A 13,680-nucleotide genomic window follows, 5' to 3' on the forward strand; every position below is an offset into this window, starting at 1 on the left:
TGTCAAAATTGATGCTTTAATAACATGTCATCCCTTTTTTCGATTGCCCTGAAATCTGTTAAAATTACCACTAATCTAATTGGGAACAAAGTTGTCAAATGCATGCAGCTCTGACAGTTTGTCTTTCTGCAAACTGCCGACAGATTGCAAGTTACGCATGTGTTGAGCAGATGGGTAAGTTAAAAGGAACACAAAAAAAAGCAATTTATTAAATCACCTGGAACCAGCAGCTCCATTCCAAAAATAGTGAGAATGAAATATAGCAAGAGCTAGGAGAGTTGGCACTGGAATATGCCAGAAGGTACCAGTTACAAAACAAGATAAACATTTTGAGAAGCCTCAGCTGTGTTGCAGAATAATGAGGCGTTATTTAACCCGATATAGATTACCAGCAGAAATTAATTTAGGGTGCAGGGTTTTGTGCGAGTGTGTGAGAGTGTGTGTGTGTGTGAGGGTTGGGTTTTTTTAAGGATTTCTTTTTTTTTAAATCCCTGTGTTTTAACTCTTTCATGTCTGAAAGACAAGTCTCCCATCTCTCTCCCTCAACCCCAGCAGAGCTGCTGGACCCACTTCACATCCCCATGGTGGACACAGGCAGCAGGTGCCCTCTCCTTCAGTATCCTCCTACACCTTCCCTTTCACTGGCGTCTCCCTCATATTTGAGAGTGGCTAAGGTTGCATGTTCCTCAGAGACAACTTGGCCACTGATGTCCTTGGGCTTGGCAGTCCCATACTAGCCCATAAATACTCTTTGGAAGGAAATGTGAAGAGAAGGGAGGTAGACATGACACCTGCAGGGACAACTGGCTCATCCATTCCAGTTCTGCCCTTTGCAGTCCCTTCCTTGGACCTCCAGCTCACCCCACATTGGCCCCACTGCTGCTCCTCTGCTCTCTGTCCATCCTCAATGTCCCCCATCTCTCTGTCCCCCACAAGCAGCAGGAAACTGAGACGAGTTCTATGGCCACCATGTGGGTCCAGTCCTTCTCACACAAGTTGACCTGTCCTGGCTGTGTTTATACAGCGCTTAGGAAAAAGCAGGCTTCATTCTTGGTTGCTCCATAAGCACTACACTGTTCAGCAGCATTTATTATTAAAGAGCAAGATCAAGATCAAAACCCAGTGCAGAAGCACTATATAAGCATGATTCGCCTGCTGAGGTCACCACGGAGGACAGCTTCCCCTGGTTCAGTGACAGCTCAGCAGGAAGGATGAAGGCATGAGGCTTCATCACGTCACTTTCATTCCTTGAAATGCTCTCACCAACATTTAGGGGTGTTGTGGGCAGGCAGTGGCTGTTGTGCCTCATGGGTCTCTAATCTCCTGCATGCCTTTGCCAAAAGACCAGCACCAGATCCTGCCCACAGCAGCCAGGTGGGCAAAACAGAGGAAGGACAAACCCTGAGACACCACATCACCTTGACTCCATGGGATACTCCTCAGTTCCACAAAAACTGAGGTGAGCTCCAACGGCTACAAAGTACATTAGGAAAGAGACCCTCTCAGCAACTTTATGAACTAATTTTATAAGCCACAGTTTAAATGGCTACAGCATCATTTCAGCAAATGGAGATACACTGATTTAAACCAGCTGAAAATCTTTGGCCCATAAGGCAAGGTAATAGGTACCCCTTCCCAGAGAGCAGGGAGCTGGTGCCATTTCATACACGTGTTCAAGGGGGAGGAAAGATCATAAAAAGAATTGCAAAATGGGAGGTTTGAAGTAGAATTGCTTCTCCCTTCCCTTTTTTTTTTTTTTTTTCCCCTCTATTACCTAAAGAACAAGCATTTTGACCTCTTCTTTCCACAGAAAACTTGAGGAGGAAAGTCTGCCTAATTTTCCTGCAGTTTAAAGATGTCTTTACATTCTCGCATGAAGATGGATGAGCCACTCTCCTGCAAAAGTGATGGCATTCCCTGTGTAAAAATTAGATTTATAAGTCTCAATGAGCAAGAGAAATGAAAATCTAGCCCTGTAACATTACCGCACTCAGCGTGCCATCAGGCAAAGTATGATCCTTAATGCAAGATTAAAAGGATAGAATGTAAATAGTGAAGAAGCATGGTGGGCCTAAAATTGTGACTAACTCTATGAAAGCCAATGAAAAAGAATGAAATATCAAGGCAGAGTGAAAACATTTCAAGTATTTCTCGCGAGGTCAGGTCAGCCCCTACATTCCTGAGCTCCTGCTCAGATCAGGGATGGAGGCAGAAGGTGCTATTAAACAACATTTCTGCCTTCATGTCCAAAAGCCAGAGCTTTTCTGACCCCTGCTTGGCTGTTGCCCCGCAGCTGGCTTGTACCAACCAGGAAAATCACCTCTCTCCTCTCTGCCTTGTCCCAGGGTCCTTCCCCAAAGCTTCTTCCCTCTCCTGTGCCCCTCTCCTTGCACAGCACACAGGGGGCACTGATGCTGGCCCACACTTTCCTTTTAACAATTTAAATGGACATTTCCCCCTTCCTCATATCCAAGTGGGTCATCATTTAGAGTCTGTGATTTATTTAATGGTGGTTTTAACCCCACTTAGAAATAAGCTGCTTTCCTGATTTATGGATTCCTTCTTCCCCTTGTTAATTTGACTCATTTCTTCGGAAATTATTCATAGTTAATCATGGTAAGAATAAAATTAGTTATAGTGCCCACTTTGCTGCAAAGGGAGCGTAAATAACTTTTAAAGCAAATCAGAAAGAAAAACATGTTAAAGCAAAGAAACGAGAAAAAAAGGAAAAAGCCAGAAGAATATATAAAAAATGATGATAATCTGAAGGGGGCAGTAAATTTAATGTCTCCACTGTTACTGGTTAGAGGAAGGCGCAAATTTACATTTTGCAGGAGCATGGCTTTTACAGCAGGCTCTCCTCAATTGAATTTGCTGTATCTTCTGGGAAAAACACCATTTGGAAGATAAAATCTCCCACCACTCCACCACCACTGCCACCATTCAGAAGATTGAAAAACCCCGCCAACTCTGTTGTGTGCCTTTTGTGCCCACTAGAGGAATGTAAAACCATTATATTTAAGTATCATAATGGCCAACATATGCTTTTTCTTAGAAATGACACCACCATCTGGATTAAGTTCTCCTGATCATTTCAGACAATGTTACGATAATAATTTTTTTCCCCCCTTCAGGAGAATGAACTGCCCAGAAAGCAACAGCAGTCGCAGATGGGGAATTTTTGTCTTCCCTTTTTCCACTGCTGGCAACCTTGACAAAAGTGGTAAACTCTTTATTGTACCAAAATAATTGGATTTCACTTGCTAATTGACCACGGAAGCCTACCTGGGTACACCCCAATATTAAGCCTGCAAGGCTCCTATTGCCTTACAACTTCACTATTACAGTTAATAAAATATGTAATTGCCATAATGATAAAATTACATCATGATACCATTTGCAGCAGTCTCTTCACAACCATATCAGTCATTAAATCTTACAGTGACTGGTACAGGGAGAAAGAGAACCAAACTTAACCCTTTGCTGGTTGAGGGCTCTTCAGCACATTGGTGTACAAAGGGGAGGTCTTCTCACCTGACCGACTCCTTACCAGCCCCATGGCTATTGTCGTGGACGTCGGAGACCTTCTGGGCCACCACATCCAACTGGCTGTAACTGGAAATGGGCACGCCGGGATAATTGATGTGCTCAATCTGACCATGCACAGGTGGCAGGGAGACGGCATACAGCAGCTTCTCGGGTTTGCTAGTGCCATCTGTTGCCACAGGAACATCTGTCGTCAAGGTCACCCTGTCACCCTCTGTTAAAGTTACAGGTTTGGCGAGTAGAACAATGTCACCTAAAAAAAAATTAAATGAGTGAAAGTGGAAACAAGCAGGATGGAAATTAAAGAGGGGATATTCCTTATTAATGTAATAGTCCTTGTTACATCCCAGACCGGAAGGAGAGAACAGGATAAAAGTCAGCTCTTCAGTTCAGAGGCAGGAGATGGATTTTATCAAAATAGCTTGGGAAAATATTTTTGCTTTAGGTTTCAGAGGGAGGCAGGATATTTACAACAGAAAAAGCTGCAGAGGTATCTCGTTTGTTTTCCAATATGCCCCACAATGACTCTCACTTTAAGGCTGATACTAAGTGGAATTACAACATTTTTGTCTAATCTCAGCCCGGATGAGTTTATAGAGGAGCATGTGTATTTATCTGCCTGCATGATTTGTCCAAAATACTGAAGCCAGCTTTGATTTTCTGTTTGGGGAGAGAGAATGACCCAGTTGTTTAGAAAGAACAATTATGTTAATAGATCCAAATGAGCCAATGAACAGAACACGTTAATGAACTAAGCATTAAGCGCAAACTCTGTGTTTTAAGCCGATAGTGATACTGTAACCTCAGCAACAGAGTTTCTGGCTCCATCAGATTTATTTATGAAGAGCTCCACCGTATCACCCAAGGGCCAGGGCAGTTTTCACATCTACAAAGGATTAGCCCTGGAAAATTGAGGCTGCTGTAAAGTTGAACAACTGCTCTTCTCAGAAGAGGAGTAGCAATGAGATTTACTCATACCCACTCCATCCTTTTCTATCATAACCCTCCTTTTTCTTAAAAACCTATCTGAGTCAGGGTGGCAGCACAACAGTTGACCTGAAGCAGAGAAGGCAGAAGCAGAGACCAGATTTTACCTGAGGATGTTGCAAAAGCAAGAGAATAATGTCAATCAGCTTCTGTTGCTGCCAGTCAACCTGCTGATGACGATATACAATAGTGGCATTTCTAGCCCGGACTCTGCAGGAGCTTTTTTTCTGTTTCTTGCTGCATTATTATGTTGCCAACTGACTTTCAGAAACAACAGGTTCCTATTAAATGGAGAAGGCTGCCAGCAACATCTGAGAATAGTGGTTGTCAGGGCTTGGGGTTTTTAAAATTTATTCCCACAACAAAATCTGCACCAATTTCCATGCTTTTCACCCCATTTGATGGCTCACCTTTGCTATTAACTCTTTTAACACCATTTCTTCAGTGCAGCTAGCATGGCAAACAGAAACTGTCAGTGAGACTTGATGCATTCAAAAACTATTATCTGAGGAAATTCGTCTAAGGAATTGCAGTCATTAAAAACATAAATACAATTAGTTATAGCAAAAATTTTAATTGCGTTTGAGAAAAATCATCGAAAAGGAAAATAACCAGCCCCTTTCCCAGCACAATGAACATTATCAAAACTCACCAGTCTTGGAGCATCTGGCATCAGACAAACCGTTTGTGCTATGTTGGAGAAGAAATTGGGTGCTTCTTACTTTTTGATTGCATCTTTGAAGGAGACTAAATTTGTGTGAGGTCTCAGTGAACAGGGACTGGTTTTCAGATTGTTTCCAAAAGTGATTTGAGATCAAGGAGGAGCACAGAGGAGAGAGGACCTAGAAAGGCAAAACATGGGACAATGATGTAGGAAGCAACCAAGGATGCAGGACATGAACCTGCTTTACAATTTGCTTAAGGTTTACTGAAGCCCACAGTCAAGCCCAAGCTGATTAAGCAGACGCAGTGCTCATGTTGACTCATTTTCTTTACAAGAAATCCAAACAAATAAAATAAAATAAAGAGGCAACAACAAAACAGGCAAGTGCAATTTTTGCTTATGTGGAAAAAAGAGCCCAGTTTCCCATAATGGCTTGGAAGACTTTTGATACTCCCATTTTTCAGATGCTTAGCAGGGAACAGTGATGGTCACCTAGGCTGTCCCTTTTGGAAAAGCTTTCCGTTATTGTCTGCCACCCTGCTGCACTGTCCCATTAACGACATCTGAGTCTGCCAAACTTTAAATCACCAACAGCCTTTCAAGAACCAGAGCCCAACCTTTGCTAACCCCATCTTATCTGTAGAGAGATGCAGCGATAGGAAATTGCCTCGAGACCCATGACAGTGGAGAAGACTCTCCTGATTACTTCTTTGAGCAGCAGGTTACCTGCTCCCATTGCTTAACACTGGGGGGAAAAATCAGGTTCCTTATGTCATTGATTATGAGCCCAAGGATGAAGCTTTCCACCCCACACTGATCTGAGTACATTGCAGAATTGGGATGTCAGCCATCAAACAGCACAGTCTGGTGACCATGAAGCAGGTATTTTTTAAAATAACCTACCTAAAAAGTCTCCAGGTTTATACCATTGTCAAAAGGATAAATAAATACGCATCTGGTCTTCTAGGTAGCCTGGCTCACTACTTTGTTTCTTTCTTTCAGTCTGATACCCATTGTGGTCAGCACAATGCTGACCACATAGTGTAGTTTGCTGAGCGGATGCAATGTACAACAAGAAGACACGTACATCTGAAGTTGTCCATCTAGCAGCAACATTTGGCCTTAATATGTTCTCTTTTTTTTTTAGATTCTAGAGAAAAATACTCACCAAACCACACTTTGAGATTTAAAGTCAAAAACAGACTCCAACTGCTAGGATGGGTGAAACCCTGCGACTGGCTGCACCTCAGCATCTCAAGCGGTCGCCAGCATCCCCCGCGTGCTCTTTGGGGCCATGTCGGCTCCTTGCCTGGTGAGGCTGGCGAAGCCACTCGGGTTTTTTGATTCACTTGATTAAATGTCGTGGGCTTGAAAGTTTGACTTGAAATATAACGTTAGTGGGTTTGTGGTAAAAGCAGCAGAGAGGAGAGGATGACAGGCAGGGCAGAGGGGACTGATTGAAAGCAGGTGTGGAGGAGGAAGATGGGAGGAGGAGAAAGAGGAAAACATGACTGAGTAAGTAAATTCAACATTACATATATTGAAAAAGAGCACCCATATATAGAGCACCCACCTGTGATCACTGCTTTTAAACATTGTTTTCTTTAATATATAGCAATAAAGAGGCTTGAAAATTAAGATACCAAAACAAGGAGTACGGGACAGAAGTTCTCTACAGTGTGTAACTCACCACTGAGAGGTACTGGGGTCCCGTAGAAAGAATGGAACAGGAGAGGATGAAGGTGAGAGTCCATATACACTGCAAGGTGGGCTTGGTTTCTAGATACAGGGGGAATTTTTTGTACTTGTATGTGTATACACACATGCAGAGAGAATAAAATATAACGGAGACCAATGTTTTGGCTAGTTTGGCCTCTTGAGAATCCTCATCACATTCGACTCCTGCACATAGTATGGCCTTCTTCCCTTAACTGCTAAAATACATCCTCAAGCAAATTAACATTCCACTTTTTAAGGGTAAGGAAATGCCCAGGAAGGTAAATTAAAAATTACAGGATGTTATTTACCATATGAGGCTGCTTTAGGGAGGCTGGTGAACTGCTCCCTCCCTCCACACATCTGCACACCTTCACACCATCCCAATTCCATACGGCTTCGCCTAGGGTTTTTTACTACATTTTTACTTGATTGTACATATTATTGTCTCATTAACTGCAAAGCTTTCCAGGGCACTGAAAAGGAGAGAGCATTAAAATACACTGAAAAGTCCTGGAGCTCAATTAACACACACCAGGGGGTGCAAGGGGAGGGGAAGGGAAGGGGGGGGTCAGCTCCAATTATAAAAGGCAAACTTATCTCTTTTTTTTTTTCCTAATATCAGCTAATTAGACTTTGACAACCAATTAGCAGATTTTTAGCTTTGCTGAGAATCAAGTTAATGCTGAGAAAGGAGGAGGCAAGTAAAACCAAACATGCAAAATGCTCCTCTTGTACCACAAATAGGCTGTCCTAAAATAAAATATCCACAGGGCCAGATCCTGCTCCGGGATTTATAGCCCTTTCAGCTGGCTGTCACGCTGGTTACTCGCAGGTGTAAATTGAGCATAGGACTTGGCCTGCAGACTTAAGCTCACCATAACTCATGCAAAACCCATGGCGGAGAAGCACTCTCCAGCCTCCTTGCAAGGTTACATTTTAAGTTTTAATAACCTTTTTTTCCTTTTTTTTTTTTTATTCCTACCAACCATGAAGTACCCAGATGATTATTTAGGATTAATGGATTATCAAAAGTGCCAGTTGGCACACTCCTAGTAAAGAGAGAAAAAAAAAGGGGGGGGGGGGAGAAAAAGTGTAACAAATGCAGCTGTTTACTAATAAATAAAGCCTCAGCTGTAACAGAAATAAATTAGATGCATTTAATTGGTCGACTGCAAACCTCCTCTCTTTATTACAATGCTGCTTCTTGTTATTTTATGATGTCAGGGTAGATGGCAGACTGACAGAGTGTTTATGAATCACAGTTTGCAGATGGCACTCCTGGTTTTTCGGCAGTTATGAGCACAAGTAGCATGAGGACTCAATAGAGGGTTTTTGCCAGGGAGGACCCCCTGAGAATTAGCCGCCTTCATTTCTCTGGTGCCAATCTCCCCCTGACAGGAGCACTATTTCACAAAACCTACATTCAATAAATTACACCCGCCTGGCAAGAACTTGGAAATATTTAACACTCGGAGGACACCAGCGTCTCAATTTGATTTCTATTCATTTCCAGAGGACGCCAGGCACTGCTTGGAACAGCCCTCGTTTGTGTGCATGCGCGTGTGTTTCCACCCCCAGCTAAAATAAATAAATAAGGTGAAATAAAATGGTCTCTGCAGCCAGGAATATCTTGCCCTGCCTTCAAAATGACTTCAGATCTCCCGAGGACAGTTTACGGTCTCGTGCCCTGGTCCTCCCGAGCTGCCCTGCCTAATGACAGCTTTGTAATCCTGTTGGGAAATAATCTCACATGGCTGCACTCGGAGCTCATGAGCTGTAAAACTTCTGGATGGAACTCCTTCACCTGGTCATTTCAGTGAGCTACAAGCAAATGCGATGAGGGATATGGTCATAATTGTCAACAGATTTGTAAATTTGTGTCATTAGTTATGCGCATAATGGATTTTATTCTAATGAGCTTGTTCATAAGAATGCCAGGAGGACTTGGCCCCTTTGGAGGAAATAAACTACAAACTTTGCCCATGCATTTTAAAACACATCAGTGCCACATAAAGGAGGTGGGGGGGAAACGTTTCCTTTCCTTTCAGTGCGCTGCAGTTTTCACTTAGGTGAACCCGATGCAATAAGCCACAGCTCCGTTTACTGCTGTAAACTCACTCCCTAGCTTTGCTGGGGTTTCTCACAGATCCATAGACATTTTCAGATGGGGACATTTTTTTTCCATCCATGGAATAAAACTGGAAACTATCACAACTCTTTAGGCTCAAGATATCAGTGTGGAAATACCGAAGGCAGCCCTTGCCCATACCCTCCTGGCTGAAATTTATTCCAGGCCACAACACTGTCAAAGCTGCCACAGCCTGAAAGCCAGAGCGCTCCCCCCTCCAAATCCAGCCAGAAACCCTGTGGTGCTCAGGGGGTCAGTCAACAGGACCTGGTTCAGGTGGGAGAACAATAAAACTAGTTATTATTAAATGAGGTTTTTATTTTATCTATTACTATTAAAGGTATTCTTCTTAAATCTAGTTATAGTGTTAGATTTGTTCTCCAGAGACAAAGAATGAGGCTTCTAAGCTTGCTCTTTGGGGAAATCTACTCCTGCTTTTCTTAGAAACAACCTGGATATTTTTATTGAATGCATGAGCTGAGCGAAGAAGCAGACAAGCCCATGGAAACCTACTGGCACCTTTGCCAAAATGATGTTCTCTGTGTGCCCAGCGGAGCCCTCTTCCCTTGCTCTCCCTTCTCTCTGTCTCTCTGATCCTGCTTTTCAGCCAACCACACATAAAAATCCCCAGCATGTGCCAAGTACTACAGATGGGTCCATTGTAGCACACCCTAATGTTCATAGCTGACACCCAGGTGTTACAGTTTGTACTTGCTCGCTAGCCAGACGGTGGCTGTATGCCAAGGGGAAGGCACAAAGCACTCAAATACCATGCTGAAAAGCTATATAAGAGAGACTTTAAGAGGCAGAAGAGCAGGTAAGAGGCTATGCAAAAGCAAGAGGAGACCTGTTCAACAACAACCACCTCCCTTTGCTGCCCCTCCAGCTTCTTGTCCTGACCCCATAAAGCACTGATTTATCATCAGATTACATCCAAGCACCTCTGTTCCCCTGACCTTACCCACAGTCAGACCAGCTCATTTCAAACCCACTGCTGATCTGCAAGTTATTTCAGGTCTGGCTAGCAATAAAGCCACCAATTTAAATGACATGAGTGGAGGGAGAATGGGCTACCCATTTCTGATGTGCTCATCACGCCTGGGCCATGGACACTGCCTGCACAGGGTCTGAGCATGAAAGGAGCAGAGCTCCTGAAATCACACCGACTCACTATGTACATGAATCTGAGTGGCCCTGAGAGCATTTAAGAGCCCTTCCTCTGTCAGTAGCTGGAAGGGGTTAACACCAGTATCCTATTTTCTTTTCCATTTTCCCCTCCCAGGAGCCTACTCCCCTTCCAGCCTAATTTCCTTCAGTTTAATTAATTTTCAGTAATCACAAGTCTAGACACCACAAGCAGCAGCTTCACACCCCAGGTGACACGGTAACGTTTGTAAGGGACAGGCAAAGGGATGCCGTGCGGTTCCAACGCACCAGCCCCCCGCCAGAGCTAGAGCTGCCTACGTCTCAGCTAAACCCTTTTTGGAGAGCAAATGATTTTTTTTGGGAGAACAAATGCTTTTTAAGGATTCAGGTGCAGGGAGCTTTTCGACCATCTGGCTGGCGGGGGCTTCCCAGCTGTCTGCAGCGGGTGCGTTCAGAGCAGCACGTACGAGCAGGTCCAACACTTTGGAGATGTGCCAAACCTGCGGCACATGTGGAGAGCAACTGTGCAGCACCCGCTCGCTCCAGAAAGCCTGAGATTGGCGACATGTGGGCTATAAAGCCATGCACCATACGTACGCTGTGGCCCATGCGGGGTTTCTGGAGGGTTGGCAGCCTTTGGTAGCATTATAGAATCATAGAATGGTTTGGGTTGGAAAGGACCTTAAGAACATCTCTAGTTCCACTCCCTCTGCTTTGGGCAGGGACACCTCATACCAGACTAGGTTGCCCCAAGCCCTGTCCAACCTGGTCTTGAACACTGCCAGGGATGGGGCAGCCACAGCTTCTCTGGGCAACCTGTGCCAGGACCTCATCACCTTCACGGTAAAGACTTTCTTCCTTATATCTAACCTAACTCTCCCCTGTTTAAGTTTGAACCCATTACCCCTTGTTCTATCACTACAGTCCGTGATGAAACATCCTTGTAGCCACCTTCAGATACTGGAAGGCTGCTATGAGGTCTCCACACAGTTTCTCTTCTCTAGGCTGAACAGCTCCAACTTTCTCAGCCTGTCTTCATACAGGAGGTGCTCCAGCCCCTGATTATTCTAATGGCCTCCTCCAGACTTGCTCCAACAGCTCCATGTTCTTTTTACGTTGAGGACACCAGAACAGCACACAGTGCTCCAAGTGAGGTCTCACCAGAGCAGAATAGAGGGGCAGGATCATCTCCCTCAACCTGCTGCTCATACTGCTGGGGATGCAGCCCAGGACATAGTTGTTTTCTGGGCTGCGAGCGCACACTGCTGGGTTATGTTCAGTTTCTCACTGACCAACACCCCCAGTTCCTTCTCCGCAGGGCTGCTCGTATCAGAGGTGCTTGTCCCACATACACCTGCTATGTGGCTGCATACCTTGCTATTCGGGGTAAACACAGAAATTTTCACTTCTTAGATAAAATTTCAGAAAGGAAAGAGAAAAAGGCAAGAGCAGCTCTGATGGCCCTAAGCAAGTCACCCTTTATTGACCACTTCTGTTTGCCACCCACAGAAAGGTAAGAAAAACAAGGAGGTATCATGAATGCAAGTTAAAAAATAGTAGTGATCTCTTGAAAATACATATAGAGAGAAAATACACTTGAGACACACGCAGGGGGAGTAGGACTGCAGTACCCCAAGGAGAACAAGAGCTTGGTGTCACTAGAGCATGGAGGAACAGAAGTGGGCTAGACATTGCTTAGCACATTAATAACTGCATCTTTCCCAACCCACAACCACTTATAACTCACCATGCTGAAGCACCTTCTAGGGCTGTCACCGTATCTGTTGGCTTTTTGGATATGCGTTTCCATGCATTAATATTGATTATTTCGCATCTTGACGCTAGCTGTCGCTGATGGCTCTTGTGCTGTTCCCCACTCATCAGCGCTGATGAGCTCCAGAAAAGCTCGGTGGTGTTTGAGGGACTTGCACATATTTGGGATGAATATCCCAAGACAAGAATCAGTTGGGGATCCAAAGAGAGAACTAACAGCCACCAGCCCTAGTAGCTGCTGCTTACATAGAGGCTCTGGACCAGTTTTTAGCCCTATAAAAAGCACACATTTCAAAACACATAAAATTGGACCAACTGATAGCCAGCCAACTTTCGGTATAATCTCTCTTTCAGCCTAACTCCAGTACAGAAAGAAAAAGAATACTAATGAAGGAGCTTGACAGAAAGGACAGTTAGTTCATGCATGCATTAGTGAACAGTTATGGTGTGTGAAAAAAAAAAAAGCCTTCCTATCCTTTAGTTGCACAATATCACTGCTAAAATATTTCCCCCCCTCCTTGCCCCAGTCTGAGATTTAGTACTGGCATTAACTGAGTGCAGTCTACAGGGGCTGTTTCCCACCCTGTTTCCATGTGCTTCTGCCTTCACTAGGACCAAGCAGGATGAAAAGCCAACCAGCCATTGCCTACAGCGCTTGGCTCTCCATGTAAAGCCCAGTCCTTATTATAGATTATTGCTCATGAATGTGTTGGCTCACAGCAGGGAAGTGGTCTGCTGCATCCCCAGCCTCACAGCTCATATTTAACTCCCACACAACCTACGTATTCAGGTTGGTAGCACAAAGCCTCCCTTAGAGGATCGCTTCCTTCCTCTTCCGAAATGAATGATTCCACAGATCTGTTGCTTGGGCACTTACATTCCTACAGTGAAAAGTAAATATTTAGCTGCAGAAATATGTCACCCTGTTTGTGAAGATGGAGAATAATACCATGGGCTTCGTTGAGCTGGGATCTGCAGTGTCCGAGACACTCTCAGCACATATCATGACCAAGGATGAATAACACCATCCTCAGCCACACCATAATATTTTCCAGCTTCTGATTGTTCTGTTGTATTTACCAAAACAAGACCACCTGACTCCTGAAAGGTTTTGTGTGTGTGTTCCCGGCAAGCAAAGCACAACAAAATAAATTAGGTCCACGGGACAGAACACATTAAAGTCTATTTGGGTATTACGAGCTAGATTTCCTAATGCACTCAGAATGCCCAAAAAAATGGAAGTTCACTTTTACAGTCGCCTTCCTCCCTTCTCTCCTCTCCCCTTCCCTTCAGTAAGTTATGTGAGACTCATTACTTTTTATAGCTCTGAACAAAAACCATAATTTTACTGTTTCTTACTAATATTAGGCAATGACATAATGCCATTTGCAGAGGTGTCGTGCAAAGAGGCTGACTTTTACTGGCTTCTGATGGCAGGGCTCTCCACTTTATATTCTGTTTTATGTAAGCCTCCTCAGAATTTATTGACCTCAAAGGATTTCTCGAGTTGCTTAATTATAAAAGGAAGAAGACAGCACAGTGGCTTAGCGAACCAATATAAAAGTGAGCTAAAATGTGTCATTACAGAGAGGGATGGTGGAGGGACACACATAACAAGAAGTAGTTTCTAGGGCCTGAGCTCAAGAGGCAAAGATTTTCCTCTAGGTTATTCCCTGGCAGGGTTGGGGTGCTGCAGGGTGATGTTTCTGGCTTGCCC

At 44.1% G+C, this 13,680-nt stretch overlaps 1 protein-coding gene across 1 annotated transcript; it reads right to left on the reverse strand.

Moving 5' to 3' along the window:
* Positions 1-3,217: 3,217 nt before the first annotated feature.
* LOC115611120 (FRAS1-related extracellular matrix protein 1-like) lies at positions 3,218-12,215 on the reverse strand. Its single transcript, XM_030493524.1, has 3 exons — positions 11,938-12,215; positions 5,186-5,375; positions 3,218-3,799 (listed from the first exon to the last, which is right to left on the reverse strand). Exons 1-3 carry the CDS (start codon positions 11,998-12,000, stop codon positions 3,531-3,533), a joined length of 522 nt encoding a protein of 173 aa, XP_030349384.1. The 5' UTR covers positions 12,001-12,215; the 3' UTR covers positions 3,218-3,530.
* Positions 12,216-13,680: the final 1,465 nt, after the last annotated feature.

This window comes from Strigops habroptila, chromosome 8 (genome assembly GCF_004027225.2).
Source record: "Strigops habroptila isolate Jane chromosome 8, bStrHab1.2.pri, whole genome shotgun sequence".
NCBI classification, from domain to species: Eukaryota; Metazoa; Chordata; class Aves; order Psittaciformes; family Psittacidae; genus Strigops; species Strigops habroptila.